The sequence below is a fragment of the Hemiscyllium ocellatum genome, chromosome 29, assembly GCF_020745735.1.
Source record: "Hemiscyllium ocellatum isolate sHemOce1 chromosome 29, sHemOce1.pat.X.cur, whole genome shotgun sequence".
NCBI classification, from domain to species: Eukaryota; Metazoa; Chordata; class Chondrichthyes; order Orectolobiformes; family Hemiscylliidae; genus Hemiscyllium; species Hemiscyllium ocellatum.
Window position 1 is genome coordinate 25,726,925 of NC_083429.1, and position 20,176 is coordinate 25,747,100.

The following is a 20,176-nucleotide window of genomic DNA, read 5'->3' on the forward strand; positions in this document are numbered from 1 at the left end:
CTTTTGCCCAACCTGTCCATGCTGACCAAATATCCCAACCCAATCTAGTCCCTTCAAGCACTTAGCACATATCCCTCCAAACCCTTCCTATTCATTTATCCATCCAAATGCCTTTTAAATGTTGCAATTGTACCAGCCTCCTCCACTTCCTCTAGCAGCTCATTCCATACACGTACACCCTCTGTGTGAAAAAGTTGCCCCGTAGGTGTCTTTTATATCTTTCCCCTCTCACCCTAAACCTATGCCCTCTAGTTCTGGACTCCCCGACCCCAGGGAAAAGACTTTGTCTATTTATCCTATCTATGCCCTTCATAATTTTGTAAACCTCTATAAGATCACCCCTCAGCTTCCAATGCTCCAGGGAAAACAGTCCCAGCCTGTTCAACCTCTCCTTATAGCTCAAATCCTCCAACCCTGGCAACGTCCTAATGAATGTGAATGATTCTTCTTCAATATAGTAAGCCCTGTAATATATATTTAGAAACATTTGTTTCATTTCGCATGTTTCCTGAAATCTGCTAAAGGTTGAGTTGGCATGTAAGTACAAGGAGAAAGGACAGTTGGTAGGAGGGATCACAAGTTTGTACTGAGTTGGCATAGTTGTTTCTGGAGTCTTGGGAATAAGTAGGTGGTCATGACTTGACCTGTGCGCTACCAAGTTGTATCAGTGTTATAAGGGATCATGAGGATGACTGGGGGTCATCCAGTATACCTTACCCACCCTCCTCTCTCAGCTGCCAATGCAACATCAGAACCCGAGACAAAAGCAGAGAATGCTGGAGAAATCCCCCAGGTCTGACAGCAGCTGTGGAGAGAGAAACAGAGTTAATGTTTTGAGTCTGATTTGAATCCTCTTCAGACCTGAAGGTGTTGGGAAGTGGGTTTTGTTTGATAGAGACAGAGAAAGGTTAAGGGGCAGTACAAAAGACGAAGTCAAAGACATAAATCAATGAGAAAGAGAAAAGGAGATGTAAAATGGGTGTAAATTAAGGTGTGTGTGTGTGAGAGAGAATGAGTCCTGTCTACTAAGAGCAATCTAGGTGAGATTTAGCCACGACAAGCATGGTGGCTTAGTGGTCAGCATTGCTGCTTCAGAGCACCAGGGTCCCAGGTTCAATTCCAGCCTCAGGCGACTGTCTGTGTGGAGTTTGCACATTCTCCATTGGCCATGCTAAATTGCCCATAGTGCTAGGTGCATTAGTCAGAGGGAAATGAGTCTGGGTGGGTTACTCTTCGGAGGGTTGGTGTGGACTGGTTGGGCCAAAGGGCCTGTTTCCACACTGTAGGGAATCTAATCTAAAAAAATCTGTGTGTGTGTATCATAGAATCATTGGACACAGAAGCAGTTGCTTCAGTCCAACTCAACCAAACTTAACTGGTCTGATTTGCTTGTGTTTGATTTATATCCCTCATAAACCTTTCCTATTCATGTACCTGTCCAAATATATTTTAAATGTTGCCTGTACTGTGTTCTCTGGCAGCTCATTTAGTATGCAAACCACCCTGTGATTGAAAATGTTGTCTCTCAGGTCCCTTTTAAATCTTTCCCTCTCACTTTAAACCTATGCCCTCTACTTTTGGACTCCCCTGTCCATGGAAAATGATATACAAGCCTCTGTAAGGTCATCCCTCAGCCTCCTATGGTCGAGAAAAGAAATTGTTCCATCCTCTCCTTATAGCTCAAACCCCCCCAGTCTTGGCAACATCCTTCAAAATTTTTTTGCGTCCTTCCTATTTTAATAACATCCTCCCTACAGCAGGGCAGCCAGAATTGTATGCAATATTCTAAAAGTAGCCTCACTAATGGTTTGTGCAGCTGCAACATGATGTCACAACTTCTATAGCCAATGCTCTGACCAGTGACTAGCTACCTGAAGAAGGAGGAACGTTCTGAAAGCTTCTACTTCCAAATAAACCTGTTCGAGTATCACCTGATGTTGTGTGATGTTGCCAATGAAGGCAGGCATGTGAAATACCTTCTTCCCCACCCTGTCTATACGTGGTGCCACTTGAGAGGAACTCTGAAGCTGTACCCCCAGGTACCTCTGTTGGAAGAAAATGCAACAAAAGTGGTGAAGATACATCATGCATTAGATTTTGATGTTATGGAACCTCAAGGTTTGAGGCTGCAAAGTGCTTCAGGAGAGAATGGGACGCAGCTTGTGCTTTGTTGAAACATTGCAGCAGGCTAGGGGCATGAAGTGTTATTATGAGAGCTGGGGGGTATATTGAAAGGGCAAGCAACTGACATTTCTGTGGACAGCGGTCATAGAATTCACACAGCAACGAAGCAGGCCTATTGACTCTATACCAACCCTCCAAAGAGCACTCCACCCAGCCCCCAGCTTCTAGTCCGACCCCCATTCCTGTAACCCTGCATTTCCTATAGCCAATCCACCCAACCTGCACATCTTCGAACTGTGGAGGGAAACTGGAGCACCTGGAGGAATCCCACATAGACACATGGAGAATGTGCAAACTCCACACAGACAGTTGACTGAGGGTGGAATTGAGCCCAGGCCCCTGGCGCTGTGAGGCAGCAGTGCTAACCACTGAGCTAACATGCTGCCCCATTAGGGCAAATCCTGCACTGAATGTTGGGCTCAAAAACACCTGGGAAAGTCAGTAGATGATCATTGATTAGACCTGAGTCAGAAATAGAGATTGCAATCCAGATCGAAAGATTTGAACCCTTTTAAGGCCATCCAAGCTAGATACCATGTTAATTGATTTCATGTCAACATGAAGAAGTACATTGCTTTTGTTTGGTTCTGTTATGTTTGCTCCATGCCATGCAGGTAACCTTCTTTGTCAAAAATTAATTTTGCTTTTCTCTTTCCCAAGATATTGACGTATACCAATTCTAACATATTTCAAAAACCTCAATATGAAAACCATATCGGCTTCAAAAATTCAAAGCTGGCTGGTGATGTCTCCATATACATCAATGACACAAAGTTGACCGACACAGATACCTACACTTGCACAGTAGCCGTTTCAATTCCAGGTGATGGCAACAAACTTATCTCTGGAGAAACAGTGCTGTTTGTACGGGGTACGTATCATACTGTGCTTGTTCATTAAAGCCAGGGATCGGGGAATGAAGTGCTTCTAACATTGGTGATTAATAAGCAAATGGGGCCGAGGACTTCGATTAGGTTTGTTCAGTAAACCCCTGTATGAAGAATAAAAGTTTATTGTCTATGTCCCCAAAGTTTCCTGGGCCATTTTTATGTTGAATTTCAACATTTCCTTTCCGGGGCTAGTTGGATCACCATATGGCACAAGGTGGGCACAATCCTCCCATTTGCATCCGAGGTCCTACTGGTATACATAAGACCTTGAGTAACATATTTCAATAAATTTATGGCTGTTTGGCATGGATGAACTGCTTGGTCTATTGCAGGTGGCTATGTCCACCAGTAGGCACATTTATCCCTGCCCCAGCAGACTGAATTTAGCCCTTGCAGACCATTTTTTTTCAGATGTAAGTGGGGACTGCAGATGCTGGAGACTAGAGTTGAGAGAGCTTCATCAGGGCTTTTGCTCGATACATCGATTCTCCTGGTCCTTGCTTGCTGCCTGACCTGCTGTGCTTGTCCAGCACCACACTGTCGACTGCCATTTTTTAAGGCTGTCCGGAGTGGGATTTTCCCCCAGTGTGTAGTTTTGGAAATTCCAGTCCTGTTTTGGGCATACTGTGTTGATATTAAAGAGTTTTCGTATTCACTGTTTTGAGCCACCATTTACATTTCTATTTACTGTTATGAGCCATCATGAAGGCAACAAGCCACAGTCCATATGGCAAAGATCTGAGGCCTACAAGAGCAGGCTTTTTCACGTCTAGCCTGAATAAACTATGCTTTAGGCACCTCAAACAAACTTTGAAAAGACATTTATTTTGAACATGTGTTGGATCCTTACTGAATGCCTAGTGTCTGATTTATGCAGCCATCTGGGATAAATAAATAGAAGATATTATAGGCGTCTGAGAGGCCCAGTACAAAACTGGTGCCCACTATCAGTGAGGGAAGGAGCTGCTAGGTTTTATGAGTGGCATGTTGGGTGGGAATCATGGGATAGTCTGCAGATGCTTAAGGTTATCTTGGCCTCCTCTCATTGGACCTGCTGAAAGAGCAAACACAAAGTTGGTACCACAACATGGATTCAATCCCAGATCTTTGCTATTCAACACCCCCACCAAAATTACAGGTCAGCATTCTTAGAAAAGGGTGAGAAAAAATGTAGGGTTGAAGGTGAACAGCTTTCATGACAGATTTCATTTGCTTAGATATAGTAAGCCATAACAATGTGGTTGACTCTTAACTGCTCCTTGAAATAGCCTAGCCAGCAACTCAGTTCAGGTGTTATTAGGGAAGGGCAACAAGTGTTGGCTTTGTCAGTGACATCCACGTTTATGAAAGAATAAATTACAGGAAAATTTACATTATCGTGCACCTCAGGATGCTCCACCCATTTGTTGTATGTCTGGGTTATAACTCCATTTGGTCTGCCGAAGCAAAGCTTTACTTATTGATCAAAAGCCATATCGTCTTCGATCTAGACTGGACCTTCCACTCCTTTCCAGCTCTCTCTACTTAATCTGTGCCTCCAATATCATCACTGCATCATCCTTGTCATTATTTTTGATTCTGGTGTTAATTCCATTCCTCTACATCACAAGCTTTTAACTAAATTATTACATGTCTATTCTAAATATTTCTTCCAAAATCTTAGGCTTCACGGGTTAGTTTCTGTGCTGCTTTGACAATTCTCGCAACCAGATTGGTTGAGGTCTGAATGGTATGATGATATTTGGGTAACAGATCATAGTGTAACCCATCATATGACTCTGAAGTCAGAAAGGGAGAAAACACCACACTAGAATGAGAACGCAAAGAGAGAGGTCTTAAACACTACACTAGAGAGCAGTATTTGATGTCTTATTGTGTGCACATGTAAATAAAGGAATCTTACAATATGTAATTATTTGAAAAGTTTTACACTGGAACAAGGAGCAAATACCCTCAGGTAGTGTATGTTCATACACCCACATAGCAAGATACTCCAGACTGGTAAATCAGTGTATATCTAGCAGTACTGGTGTAAAGCACTTACTTTCTGAGGCTTAGCAGTTTGCACTTTTCCTTCTTTCAGTGCAAGTATATCTCTCCTGGACGGTTGTCAATGCTTCTTCTTCCTCAATTCCCAAGATCAGATTTTGAAAAATTCAATTATGTCAAGGCATTAAGGTTTCTCCCTATAGACCCACGATCTATTTCAATCATGCATTAGCTTAGTTGTTGCACTCTTTTGCAACGTTTACTCCTTCTCTCCTGTTAATTTCTTACCCATGCTTTCACCCTAAGCTGCAACACTGGCAAGTCTTGACTCTACCTTATATTGAAGTTTCAAGCTTGGTTGCCCATCCCTAATTGTCCAGAATTGAGAATCAACCACATTGCTGTGGGCCTGGAGTCATGTGTAGGTCGGGTCAGGTAAGGATGGCCGTTTCCTTCCCTAGAGGACATTAGTGAAGCAGATGGATTTTTCTGACAATCGATTCATGGTCACCATGAGATGATATTTCCATACATTTTTGAAAATTATTGATTTCAAATTCCATTATGGTGGGATTCAGAGTCCCCTGCTGGTTCTCTGGGGAGTCCAGTGATAATACCACTAGGCCATCATCTTCCCTTGTGTAATGTGGGATTGTTTAATTCTCCTTATGGTTATGATTCAAATTGCTAATCAGCATTTTTGATTTACTGTCATAATTCTTTCTCTGTGCATACCAGATAATGCAAATTTAACTGTATACATGAAACAACACATGTAGTAAGTCCATGAGCATTACAGCAATTGCAATATTTTATAAATTGTTAGTCAGCTTGCAAACAAATGTGTTGTTTAAAGTATTGTTGTGTTGTTTCTATTTTATCATTGTACCAACAATCACTTCATGTACATCTGTTTTCTCTTCACATGTCTTACTCAGTTCCACCTTCCCCTCCAAAGTGCACAATTGCTGCTGGAAGCCAATATGTTGGCAGCAATGTGACCCTAAGATGTCACTCAGAAAAAGGTGAACCTGCACCCAATTACTCCTGGACATGGACGACTTCCAGGACAAAGCTTATTTTACGCCGTGGCTATTGTGAGTACAAGAGACTGAAATGTTTTTGCTTTATGTTTGATGGGGAACTAACTATCTGCAAAAGCTGGAAGGTTCCCACACTAAATGTTTCATATGAGTTTGAATACACTTTCGGAGCACTTCATTTGATATTGGGGTGCATTGGGACATCCTGAGGTCAGGTAAGGCACGATATAAATGCAGATCTTTTTGAGAGGGTGTGGGTGTAACTTGGGTGCTGGGAAAGAGTGCTATAATGCTTAGATTCTGAGTTGCCATTGTAGTGAATTATTGTGCAAAATTCTATATCAGCAGTTCCATTTGCACAGAAAGTGTGGCACTGGAAAAAAGTACAGCAGGTAAGGCAACATCTAAGGAACAAGAGAGTCGACATTTTGGGCATAACCTTTCATTAGGACTGATGAAGGGTTATGCCCCAAATGTCGACTCTCTTGTTCCTCAGGTGCTGCTTGATGTGGTGTGCTTTTTCTGGTACGACACTTTATCGGCTCTTGACTTTCCAGCGTCTGCAGTCCTCGCTATCCCCTATTTGCGTACAAATCTTGCTTTAATTATGACCTCCAAAACAAGACATGCTATTGAATGATAAAACAGTATGGAAGGAGGCCATTAATTTTAATTCTTTCATTGAGTGTGGGTATCAATGGCTTGGCCAATATTTTTTGAGAATGTGTTGACAAGCCATTATCATGAACCTCACCTGGTGCAGGTCTGCCATCATTGAGGGAGATGGTGGTGTAATAGTAAAGGTCACCAGCCGAGTAGTCCAGAGAAGAAAGTGATGACTGCAGATGCTGGAGATCAGAGTCGAGAGTGTGGTGTGGGAAAAGTACAGCAGGTCAGGCAACATCCGAGGAGCAAGAGAATCGACATTTCAGGCAAGAGCCCTTCATCAGGAATGAGGCTTGTGAGCTGATGGGGTGAAGAGATAAATAGGAGGGGGGTGGGGCTGGGAGGAAGGTAGCTGAAAGTGTGATAGGTAGATGGAGGTGGGGGTAAAGATGAGAGGTCAGAGAGGAGGGTGGCCGATAGATGGGAAGGAACATGGACAGGTTATGAGGGTGGTGCCGAGTTGGAAGGTTGGAACTGGGATAAGGTGAGACCACATTGATGCTGTGCTGTTGGAGGGTCCCAAGGCAGAAGATGAGGTGGTTCTTTCTCCAGGCATTGGGTGATTAGGGCGTGGCAATGGAGGAGGCCCAAGACCTCCATGTCCTTGGTTGAGTGGGAGGGAATGTTGAAGTGTTCGGATACGGGGTGGTGGGGTTGGTTGGTGCGGGTATCCCGGAGATGTTCTCTGAAGTGCTCTGTAAATAGGCATCCTGTCTCCCCAATGTAGAGAAGACTGCATCAGGAGCAATGAATACAGTAGTTGACATGTGTGGAAGTGCAGATGAAACTTTCATGGATGTGGAAGGCTCCTTTAGGGCCTTGGATGGAGGTGAGGGGGCACGTGTAGGCGCAGGTTTTGCAATTGATGTATACTACCCCTTCCCACCCCACTGAAACCCACCTCTCTAACCTCACACTTATGTTCTCGAACCCCAACCCTCCAAACACCTTACCACCAAGCACCACCCTGGTCCTCACCTCCCACCCCACCAATCTCCATATACATCGCATCATTCTCCGTCATTCCGCCACCTACACAGGGACCCCACCACCAGAGATATATTTCCCTCCCCACCCCTAACCACTTTCCGTAAAGATCATTCCCTCCGCGACTCCCTTGTCAGGTCCATGCCCTACACCAATCCACCCTTCTCTCAAAGCACCTTCCCCTGCCACCACAGGAATTACAAAACCTGTGCCCACACCTCCCCCCTCACCTCCGACCAAGGCCCCGAAGGAGCCTTCCACGTCCATCAAAGTTTCATCTGCACTTCCACACGTCATTTACTGTTGCTCCTGATACAATCTCCTCTACATTGGGAAGACAGGACACCTACTTGCAGAATGCTTCAGAGAACATCTCTGGGTTCCTGCACCAACCAACCCCACTGTTCGTGGCCGCACACTTCAACTCCTGCTCCCACTCTGCCAAGGAAATGCAGGTCCTGCGTTTCCTCCATTGCCTCTCCCTAACCACACAATGCCAGGAGGAAAGACACCTCATCTTCCAACTTGGTACCCTCCAACCACATGACACCAATGTGGACTTCACTGGTTTCCTTATTTCCCCTCTCCCCACCTTGCCCCTGTTTCAACCTTATAACTCAGCATCATCCTCATGACCTTGTCCTACCTGTCCATTTTCCTTCCCACCTATCCATTCCGCCCTCCTCTTTGACCTATCACCTTTACCCCTACCTCCATCCACCTATTGCATTCTCAGTTACCTTCCCCAGCCTCACCCCATCCCATTTATTCTCCACCCCCTCGGCTCACAAGCCTATTTCCTGATGAAGGGCTTTTGCCCGAAACATCGATTCTTCTGCTCCTTGGATGCTGCCTGACCTGCTGTACTTTTCCAGCACCACGCTCTCGTCTAGTAGTCCAGTGGTCCAGGCTGACACTATGGTGACGTGTGTTCAAATGTTATCATTATATCTGGTTGAATTTAAAGTCAGTTACTAGCATTGTACAAAGCCAGTCTCAGTGACTGCGTGATAACATGATTTATATTTGGATGAATATATGAAGAGGAAGAGTTTAGAAGGATATGGGTCAAGTAATGGCAAATGGGGCGAGATTAGTGTGAAGTATCTGGTTAGCATGGGTGAGATGGACTGAAGGGTCTGCTTCCGTGCTGTATGTCTCTTTGACTCTATAACTATCACTGATTGTTGGCAAAAGTCAATTGAGTCACTGATGACCATTGGGAAGGAAATCTGCCATCCTTATCTGGTCAGACCTACATGTGACTGCATACATACTGTGATGTGGTTGAATCTGAAATGGGCCACTCAGTTCAAGGGAAGTTTGGGACAGATAACAAGTGCTAGCTTTACAACTGAGCTCTTGTAGCAGCTCTGCCAGAAGGTGTATCATAATACGTCTAATTCTTGGTTTTTCTACAATCAGAGTATTGGTTTTGCTGATGATGTTCACGGGAAGTTGTGGGGTTGTGATGCAGTGAGAGCAAAGGAACAGCTACATTGTTCAAAGTCAAGGTGGTATGTGCTTTAGTGGGGAGCTTGCTGTTGGTGAGGTTCCCACCAGTCTGCTGCCTTTTATCCTTTGAGGCATAGAGGTTGTGCATTAGGAAGAAGCGATAGAATGAGTTGCTTGTGCATAGTACACACTGCTGCCACTGTTGGTCAATGGTGAAGAGTGTGAAACCTTAACAATGTGGATGAGGTCAAGCACGTTGCTTTGTCCTGGATGTTGATGAGCTAATTGATTGCTCACCATCCAGGCAGGTTGAGATCTTTCCATCACACATTTGACTTGCAGGTTTTGCAGAGGCAGGAACTAAGTTACACACTTAAAAGTTCACAATCTCTGGCCTGCTAATGTAGCCGCAGTGTTCATAATGATGTCAGTTCAGCTCCTGTTGAATGATGAATCCCTCCTCTGCCTACCTCACTCTATACCAACCCCATCCCAAGGATGTTGATGGTGAGGGATTCAGCGATGGTAATACCATTAATTAAAAATCAAGGTGAGTCCTTATGTTCTCTTATTCTGAAGTTAGCCATTGCCCGGTATTTGTACAGTGTGAATACTACGGTTGCCACTTTTCAGTCCAGGTCTGAATGCAGGTCTTGCTGCATTTGGACATGAGCTGCTTCAGTGTCTGAGAAGTGGGCGGCACGGTGGCACAGTGGTTAGCACTGCTGCCTCACAGCGCCTGAAGACCCGGGTTCAATTCCCGACTCAGGCGACTGACTGTGTGGAGTTTGCACGTTCTCCCCGTGTCTGCGTGGGTTTCCTCCGGGTGCTCCGGTTTCCTCCCACAGTCCAAAGATGTGCGGGTCAGGTGAATTGGCCATGCTAAATTGCCCGTAGTGTTAGGTAAGGGGTAATGTAGGGGTATGGGTGGGTTTCGCTTCGGCGGGTCGGTGTGGACTTGTTGGGCCGAAGGGCCTGTTTCCACACTGTAAGTCTAAGTCTAAGTCACAAGAGGGGCTTAACTTTGCACAATCATCAGAAAATATCCTGACTCCTGACCTCATGATGGAGGGAAAATCATTGAGGAAGCACCTGAAGATAGCTGTGCTTAGGACAATACTGTCAGGAATTTCTGCCAAGATGCCCTGAGACTGAGATGATTGGTGTAAAACAAGACAACTACCTTTCTTTGTGCTTGATGTTACTCTTAGAGGAGAGTTCTCTCTCTAATTCCCGTTGACTTCAGTCTTGCCAGAGCTTTTGATGCCACATATGGTCAAATGCTGTCTTGATGTCAAGGGAAGTCACTCTCACCTTATATTGGCATGTGCCCTTCATCAGGAATACGGCTTTTGGGCCAAGGAGGCTGAGAGATAAATGGGAGGGGGCTGGGGCTGGGTAGAAAGTAGCTGGGAAAGCAACAGGTAGGTGAAAGTAGAGGTGAAAGTAATAGGTCGGAGAGAAGGGTGAAGCAGATAAGTGGGAATGAAGATGGACAGGTAGGACCGTTCAAGAGGGCGTTGCTGAGTTGGAAGTTTGGGACTGGAATAAAGTGGGGGGAGGGGAAATGGGGAAACTGGTGAAACCTACATTGATCCCCTGTGGTTGGAGGCTCCTAAGCTGGAATATGAGGCGCTCTTCTTCCAGGCATCGGGTGGTTAACGTTTGGTGATGGAGGAGGCCTAGGTCCTACATGTCCTTGGCAGCGTGGGAAGGGGAGTTAAAGTGAGAGGAAGTGACCACAATTTCCTCTCCCATGTGGTTGACGATGCACTCCAGTACATCTCCTCCACTTCCCGCACCTCTGCCCTTGAACCCCACCCCTCCAATCGCAACAAGGACAGAAACCCCTGGCCCTCACCTTCCACCTCACCAATCTCCAGATACATCACATCATCCTCCACCATTTCAGCCACCTACAAACAGACCCCACCACCAGAGAAATATTTCCCTCTCCACCACGATCTGCGTTTTGGAGCGACCATTCCCTCTGTGATCCATGCTCTCCACCAACCCACCCTCCCTTCCCCGCACCTTCCCCTGCCACCGCAATAAGTGCAAAACCTGCGCCTCACCTCCCCCCTTACCTTCGTCCAAGACCCCAAAGGGTCCTTCCACATCCATCAGAAATTTATCTGGACTTCCTCACATGTCATTTACTGCATCTGTTGCACCCAATGTGCTCTCCTCTACATTGGGGAGACAGGATGCCAACTTGCAGATCTTTTCAGAGAACATCTATGGGTTCCCCGCACCAACCAACCAACCCCACTGCCTTGTGATGGAACACTTTAACTTTTATAAACTAATCAATATTGAAAAATTGCTTTCTCAAGGATTTCCAATTTTGTCATTTATTTGACCCAGCTCTAAAAATTAAAATTTCCTGATAATGCTATTTATGATGCCAATGCTTCCTAATATGGTAGGTACAACATCTTCATGAAAGGATTTTATTCAACAATAATGGTTCAACTGCACTTTACTGCTGTACTGGAGGGTTTCGTTGTGCTTGTTCTTTTGGAATTCCATAGCGATACAAAACATCAGCTCCACTAAAATCTGTGAACATGAAGGCAGTTCTTTTTTTTGAACAAGGGAGTCCATATTCATCCCATTTCTGCATGCCAGGAAATCAAATATGTTGATTTGGCCAGTTATGTGTACATTTTCCTTTACTTCCCAATGTCAACAGAAGAAATTTGCTTTATTCTCATGCCCAGCTATATATGCTAAAATTAACAAATGGAAATTTATCCACATCTGGCAGCCTTAAGTACTCAGGTCAGGGTATGTCACAATCCAGAGTTCCCTCCCTGTCGATGATGTGCTTTATCTATAACCTTAGAGCTCCCCCTATCGCAACAGTACAGACTCTCCATTCTCCAAACCATTTGTGAATGAGACTGAGTCAAGTTAAACTATCACTGGATTTTTCTAATACATTCGGGGTTGATGCCAACTCTTTTAAATTGATGCTTCATTACTAGTGGAGACAGGAAGATTTTCATTCCATCTTTCCATGCTGGATTTCAACCCAAGCTTCAGGAAGGTAGAGATTATATCAGTAATTTTTTTGGGGCTATTATCCAATGAGGTTAGCACATGCACACTTTACAGCTGACACAAGCCTGCAGCCAGGCCACAATGTCAGTCAATGGGAAACTTCCATTTATTGTCAGTGCTCCTAACTTGTAGCTACCTTCCCCTGTAACCACAAAAGATTCAAAATCTGCCAGCACACTACCAACCCCTCCCCCCCCCCACCCCCCCACCCTCTCATCTCACAGGGCCCAAACAGTCCTTCCAGGTGAGACAGAGGTTCACCTGCCTCTCCTCCAACCTAGTTTTCTGTATCCGGTGCTTCTGATGGAAGACCAAATGTAAACTAAGGGTATGTTTCTTCGAGCATCTCAGCCAGGCCCATAAGGGCTAGCCTGACCTCGAGGTCAATCCCCATTTCAATTCCCCTTCCCACTGCCTCTCTGATTTGTCCATCCTCAGCCACCTCCATTGCCACAGACTGCAAATTGGAGGAACAACCCCTCATCTTCCTCCTGGGCAGTCTACAGCCTGGAGGACTCAATACTGAGTACTCCAATTTCAAATAACCTTCCTATCCATCCCTGGACTCCCTTTCCAGGCCCGCTTCCTCCCTTCCATTTCTCCAACCTTTCCCTCCGGCTTCCAACCAGAAATATTCCTCCCATCAACCAACCAGGTCATTGCTACCACCTCTATTCAACTTTTACTGCCTCACCATTCTGCCCCAGTCCCCATCTCTAACCCTTTCCTCTGCCACCTCTTTATTTTCAGCTCCCAGCTTCATTCCTGAAGAAGGGTTATAGCCGAAACATCAACTTCCCCGGTGCCTGGTTTGCTGTGTTCTTCCAGCCTCCTGCTTATCTACTTTGGATTCCAGCATCTGCAGTTTTATTTTTGTCTCTAACTCAGTGCTGCAGCTGACATCCTCACAAGTTTACACAACTTAATACGTTCCATTGCCAGAAGGAAACATCTCTGCAATGCTACTTAAAGGAATCATTGGGACCCTGGGTAATGTGTTCCTGTGCATTTTTGTCCTCTAGGAGGTTTAAACTTTATATGGGCAGAATTGTTTAGAGACTGGCCTATTTAGTGGAGATATGGACTTGATGCCTTGAACTTGAATATCATTGTAAACAATGATATATCCTGTCAAAGCTTTTCACCTTGCACTCATCAGACAGATACAAGAGTACCAAATTACAAATGGAGCAACAATTTATAATGAACAAGTAAAGAAGCTAATTGATGTGGTACTCTTTGACTAATACAGAATATTTGCACAATCTAGTGTCATAGGATCCCTACAGTGTGGAAGGAGGCCATTCGGCCCATCGAGTCCACACCAGCACTCGGAAGAGCTTCCCATCACACCTAGCCTCCCATCGTATCCCTTTAATCCTGCATTTAGGATGACCAATCTACCAAACCTGCACATCTTTGGACTGTGGGAGGAAAGCCACACAGACACAGGGAGAACGTACAAACTCCATACAGATGCCCAGGGCTGGAACTGAACCTGGCTCCCTGTCATTGTCAAGCAGCAGTGCTAACCATTGTAGCACCATGCTACCCTGCTGTGGTAAGGTAATGAAAATAATAATTAAGTACAGGTCACTTGTGGAATATTGCGTGCAATTCTGGTCTACCTCTTATTGGAAGAATGTTGTGAAACTTCAGAAAAGATTTACAAGAATGTTGCCAGGGTTGGAGGATTTGAGCTATAGGGAGAGGTTGAATAGGCTGGGGCTGTTTTCCCTGGAGTTTCGGAGGCTGAGGGGTGACCTTACGGAGGTTTATAAAATCATGAGGGGCACGGATGGAGTAAATAGATGAGGCCTTTTACCAGGGGTGGGGGAGTCCAGAACTAGAGGGCTAGGTTTTGAGTGAGAGGGGAAAGACATAAAAGTGATAAAAGACATAAAAGGGGCAACATTTTCATGCAGAGAATAGTGCGTATATGGAATGAGCTGCCAAAGGAAGTGGTGGAGGCTGGTACAATTGCAACATTTAAAAGACATCTGGATGGGTATATGAATAGGCAGGGTTTGGAGGGATATGGGCCAGGTGTTGGCAAGTGGGACTAGATTAGGTTGGGAGATCTTGTTGGCATGGACGTGTTGGACCCAAGGGTCTGTTTCCATGCTGTACATCTCTATGACTCTATGACGTCTTACTGTAGCCTACATTTTACCATTTGCTTGTAAACACAAGAGGAAGCTCATGTGATTTTTCATCACTCCCTATGCTGTACCTGATTAGCATATTACATAGTTAAAATGAATCCTTACACTATATATCCTCAGCCCAATGAATCTCTTAACTTCAACTGCAATGTTATGAAGATCAAGCTAACTATAGCTTTGGGTTGCTGTAGTCTTTCTCTTGTTTTCTACTCTTAGGTTTTCCTTGCTTCATTTTTTAGGGCCAACTAATACAATTAGATTCGATTAGAGGGCCCCTAATTTCCTTTATAGAGCTTTGGGTCTTCTGGATGGTCTCCCAGATTTTGCAGGGGTGACAAAGAATTAGTAAATGACTTAGCTCACCAAATTGTCGTCAAGAGTGTGGTGCTGGAAAAGCACGGCAGGTCAGGCAGCATCCAAGGAGCAGGAAAATCGATGTTTCGGGCAAAAGCCCTTGATCAGGAATCAGGCCCTTCCTGATGAAGGGCTTTTGCCTGAAACGTCAATTTTCCTGTTCCTCAGATGCTGCCTGACCTGCTGTGCTTTTTCAGCGCCACACTCTTGACTCTAATCTCCAGCATTGGCAATCCTCACATTTGCATATCACCAGATTGTCATCTAGACTCGTGGACGAATGTAACATCTCTGGCTCAGTGGGTAGATGATGCTTCCACAATGTAGGAGGATGTTTCCGTGTGGCATCTGCTACTTGTCTGTTCTGTATCGTTACCTGTTTGGATGAGGTAGAGCTAGTAATGTAGTGCCCATTTAACCACTTGTCCATTCTGAATGTAGTCTCAGATCCAAACTGGCGTTCCTGGGTGGAGGTCTGGCAATTTGCATTCCTTGTTTATCATATTTCCACAACTGGCTGCAATAATATTTGTCCCACATGGAAAAGTAGGAGCAGGATAGGCCATTCAGCCCCTCTCACCTGATTCTAGTTCACGGCTAACCATCTACCTCAAAGCCATTTTTCCACACTATTCCCAATTGCCTTGATGTAATTAGTTTCTAGAAATCTGTTGATCACTGCCTCGATCAGATTTAATGATTGAGCTTCCAGAGTCCTCTGGAGTGAAGAATTCCAACGATTCACTATTCCCAGGGTGAGGACATCTTCCTTCTCTCAGTTCCAAATAGTTTGTCCCTTACTCTGACGCTATGTTTACTTTTGAAGGAAAAACAGCCTCTCTGTACCTAACTTTAAAGAACAAATGTAAGTTTCAACAAGGTCAGTACTCAGCAAGCTGAATGAAATGATTTGATTTAATTTGTTATTGTTGCATGTACATAAGTACTGTGAAAATTTTTGTTTTGCGTGCAGTACAGGCAGATCTAACATAAAAATATCTTAGGCTGATTGAACAGAATGAGAAATGCAAAGTTACAGCTACAAAGGAGGTACACAAAATGCAAAATCGACGATAGTTTTGAAATTTAAGAGGACCATTCAGAAGTCTAATAACAGTGGGGAAGAAGCTGTTCTTGAATCTGTTGGTACATGTATTTAAGCTTTTGTAACTTCTATCTGATGGAAGTGGCTGGAAGAGATTATAACTAGTATTGTAGGGATCTTTGATTATGTTGGCTGCTTTTCTGAGGCAGTGAGAAGTGCAGATGGAGTCAATAGATGGAAGGTTGGCTTGCATGATGGACTGGGCTGTGTGAATAGTTTCTCATGGTCCTGGGTAGAGTAGCTGTCATACCAAGTCATGATGCATTCAGATAGAAGGCTTTCTGAGGTGCATCTGTATAAGTTGGTGACAGTCCTTATGGAGTTACCAAATTTTCTTAGCCTCTTGAGGAAGAAGAGGCGTTCTTGTGCCTTCTTGGCTGTCGCACCAACATGGATGGTCCAGGCCAAATTGTTGGTGATCATCATTGCTAGTCACTCAATGCTTAGCTAGTCATGATTGCTGACTTTTTCCCCAGCTCCCAGACGTTATGGTAATTGTTGTCAAGAGATCATCTCTCGTGCTCTTCAAGTATAATTGTCAGCGAGTGGTTCCTGCATTCACTGCCTGAGAGTGTGGTAGATGCAGCTTCAGTCATGGTCTTCCAAGAGAATTGCATTTCAAGAGAAAACAAATTCTGGGGCTATGGAAAAAGTATACTGAGTGGCATTAGGTTAATCGCTCTTGCAGAAAGTCAGGGACAGCTATGATGGGCTGAAGGGTCTTACTCTGTCGTGTAATGATTCTATAATTTCACAAAGTTCCTACAGGAAAACCTCCAAAAGGAATTCCCAAAAGCAGTCACCAGTTCCCCTTGAGGGGAGGTGGTGGCATTGTGGTAATTCCATTGGACTAGTACTCCAGTAAATTCCAGTCACCTGGGAAAGTGGTGGCCTAGTGATGTTATCACTGGACTGTTAATCCAAAGACCCAGGTTCGAATCCTGCCATGGAAGATGGTGTAATTTGAATTCAATACAAGTCTTGAATTAAGAGTCTAACGATGGCTGAGAATCCATTCCTGCTTGTCAGGGAAAATTCATCTTGTTCACGAATGCCCTTCAGGGGAGGCAACTGTCATCCTTACCCAGTCTGGCCTACGTGTGACTCCAGACCCACAGCCATGTGGTTACCTCTTAACTGTCCTCTGGGCAATAAATACTGGGTTAACCCTTAACCTGTGAATGAATAAGAAAACACCCAGGTAAATGCTATGGGGGAATGTGTTCGACTCCCACCACAGCAGATGATGAAGTTTGAATTCAGTAAAACAAAATCTGGAGTTATTAGTTAACCTAATGTTGTTGATATAAAATTGCTTTTTTCCTGAAAACCAATATGATTCACTAATGCCCTTTAGGGATGGAAATCTGCTGTCCCACATATCACTCCAGACTCACAGTAATGTGATGGACTCTTAACTGCCCTCAAGACAGTAAATACAGGCCAAGTCAGTGATATCCACATCCCATGAAAGAAAAATGCCAAGAGATTCCCTCCTAGTTTGGAGGTGTGGCAGTCTTGTGGTGCGGTAGCACAGGGTTAAGACTACAGACAGCATGTCAAAGAGTATGTTGCTTCAACATATTTGACTGCTCGGCTGGACAGCTGATGTGGATCAGATTGATGCCAGCAGTGCAGACCTCCGTCCCCATCCCCATTCTTACCCATGGTGGAATTTGAAGCTTTGTTCTGCCTCCCTCCCTTCCTAAACATTTTCCAGTCCTCTGTAACTCTCCCTAACTTAGGTAATTCCTGAAAAATCACCACAAAAGCCTCTACAATCACCTCAGCTATCTCCTTCAGAACTCTGGGGTACAGTCCATCCAAGCTGGGTGATTTATCCCCCTTCATATTTTTTCAGCTTCCCCCAAACCGTCTCCTTAATGATGGCCACGACGCTCACATCTTCCCTCTGACTCTCTTGAAGTTCTGGTATGCTACTGGTGTCTTACACCATGAAGACTGAAACAAAGTACCTATTCAGTTCCTCCACCATTTCTTTGTTCCACATTGCTACTTTTCCAGTCTGATCTTTCAGTGCTCTACTGTCCACTGTTACCTCTTTTTTAATCTAGTGATTGGACCTATTGCCAGATGGACGTCATTTACCTAGCAATGGTTCCAGTCACCAGACTTAACTTTTTAGATCTCTAAGAAAAACCTCTTGCAATCTTCTTTTATATTGCTAGCTAGCTTATCCTCATACTTAATCTTCTCCATCCTTATTGCTATTTTAGTTGCTCTTTGCTGGTTTTTAAAGGCTTCCCACTAATCTTCACCACATTGTCTGTCTTTTCTATTGCCTTAATGCTTTCCCTGACTTCCCTAGTCAACCATGGTTGCCTCATCCTCCTCTTAGTATCTTGCTTCTTCCTTGGGATGAATTTCTGCTGTGCTCCCCGAATTGTCCCAAGAAACTCCTGCCTTTACTGCTCCACCACCTTCCCTGCTAGTGTCCCCTTCCAGTCAGTTCTGGCCAGCTTCCTCCCTCATGTCTTGTAGTTACATTTACTTGTAATACCTTTACCGGTACCTCACACCCATTCTTTCTCTGCTACTTCTTTCAACGTGGACGCCTTTTGAAGCAAGCTGAATCCATGAGGTATACCTGCTCTGATTTCCATGTTGAGATTTCTTGACTAGCAGCTTGTACGACAAGTTCAGTAAAAGAGAAAGCTGAATGCTAATGAGGTGAGCTGGGCCACCAATGAGCATTTAGAAAGTGCCTTTACTTAACGACTCTCTGTTGCTGAGTGAGAAGTTCGCCATGCCACTTGTGAAAAGCATACAAGATGGTACAAGTTGCTCCTGATGTTTAATGGGCATCCCTCTGTTTTTCCTTTGATTCTGCCACACTTCTTGCTATGTTGTTCAGACCCTGACAAGATTCTACCCTTTGTGTTGGGGTTTGAGATGGAGTGATTGATAGGAAGGCAAAGCCAAGATCTGTCTTCAGATTGAGAGTTCAAAGTAACACTATTTACCATATTAAATGCTAAACATGGCAGTACTTGGTAAATTGAAGATATACCAGGCTCTAATCTTATAATTGCACTCGGTAAGCACCTATCTACCTTCTTCATGCATTCACGTCTACGTTATAGTTAGGTCTGATGTAGAATCCAAGTGTTCAAACTCTGTCTGCACTGTGCTGTTTACGTTTGCTGATACACATTAATGTAATTAATTAATGTAAAGTTGCTCCAGGCGTCTGAGCCTGTTACACAGCAGGAACTAAACTTGGTTAATGATCGAGAAAAAATTATTCTGCTAATCAAAGTAGTTCACTATGCACCAGGAAACCCTTGAGTTAAACACTGATTAGAAAGCAGATAAATGTGAAGAAGGATCATCTCTCATCCATTATCTTAAGCAACTCTAGTGGCAATGAATAGGTAGAAATTTCCTCCACTCTGATTCTAATCCAATGAAATATAGGTTTGAATGTGATGGAGCCTATGGTGCTTCTTGAGTTTCTGACTGATGTATTTGTTTTGTAGCTGTCAAACAGGGAAACTTGATATTGACCAACCTCAATGAAACAATGTCGGGATTATACACTTGCAAGTCTGAGAATGAAGTAGGGAACGCATCTTGTTCAATACAGTTGGCTGTGGTAACCCGTAAGTATAGTTCTCATTTCTTTAGTTCACCGACTGTAATCTAACAAAATAATGGACGAATGGAAAATAGCTTAAGTGAGAAAACTAAGAAAATGTGTAATTCTAGGTGTGGGATACATTCCTGACTGATAATTTTTACCTTAAAAACCTACGGGCTGTTTCAGACATGCTTTTGGGAGGGCCCTAAGATCCTCTTATTACTGCTTAATACCTGACTAACACACTAACTTACTCTTTCTACTTTCCTCCCATTCACTGCTCCCTGCCTCCTGCTCACTGTTTCCCTCCGCTTTCCAGCATATCTCTTTCTGCTCATTGCCTTCTTCTCCAGACTGTGTTTCCCTCTCTCTCTCTAACACCACCCCCTGCTCATAAGAAGGGAATGGAGCGTGAATGTGGGTCTACAAGAGGGAAGCAGCGAGCGTTTGAGAGGGAAGTGATGAGCAAAGTGGAAATTTGTTCCAAATGAAGTCTGAGCATGCACCGTAGCCACGCTAAAACAGGAAGTGGGTCAGCATTATTCAGGAGAATCCTTTAATGTACAATCTATTGGAACATACACTTTAAAATGGAACGTGTTACCTTTATAAGCTGACAACGTCTAAATCAGTTCTTGATAAGGGGTGTAATTTCCCATCATCACAGGTTG

General features: G+C 44.3%; 1 protein-coding gene across 3 annotated transcripts in view; it reads left to right on the top strand.

Moving 5' to 3' along the window:
- Window positions 1-20,176, top strand: part of esama (endothelial cell adhesion molecule a) — a 141,436-nt gene that overhangs the window by 99,512 nt on the left and 21,748 nt on the right. For all 3 annotated transcript variants that reach the window (XM_060846676.1, XM_060846679.1, XM_060846677.1), the window contains exons 3-5: window positions 2,845-3,055; window positions 6,002-6,160; window positions 19,405-19,527. In XM_060846676.1, coding sequence (XP_060702659.1) covers window positions 2,845-3,055; window positions 6,002-6,160; window positions 19,405-19,527 — 493 coding nt within the window. The remainder of the gene's footprint in view (window positions 1-2,844; window positions 3,056-6,001; window positions 6,161-19,404; window positions 19,528-20,176) is intronic.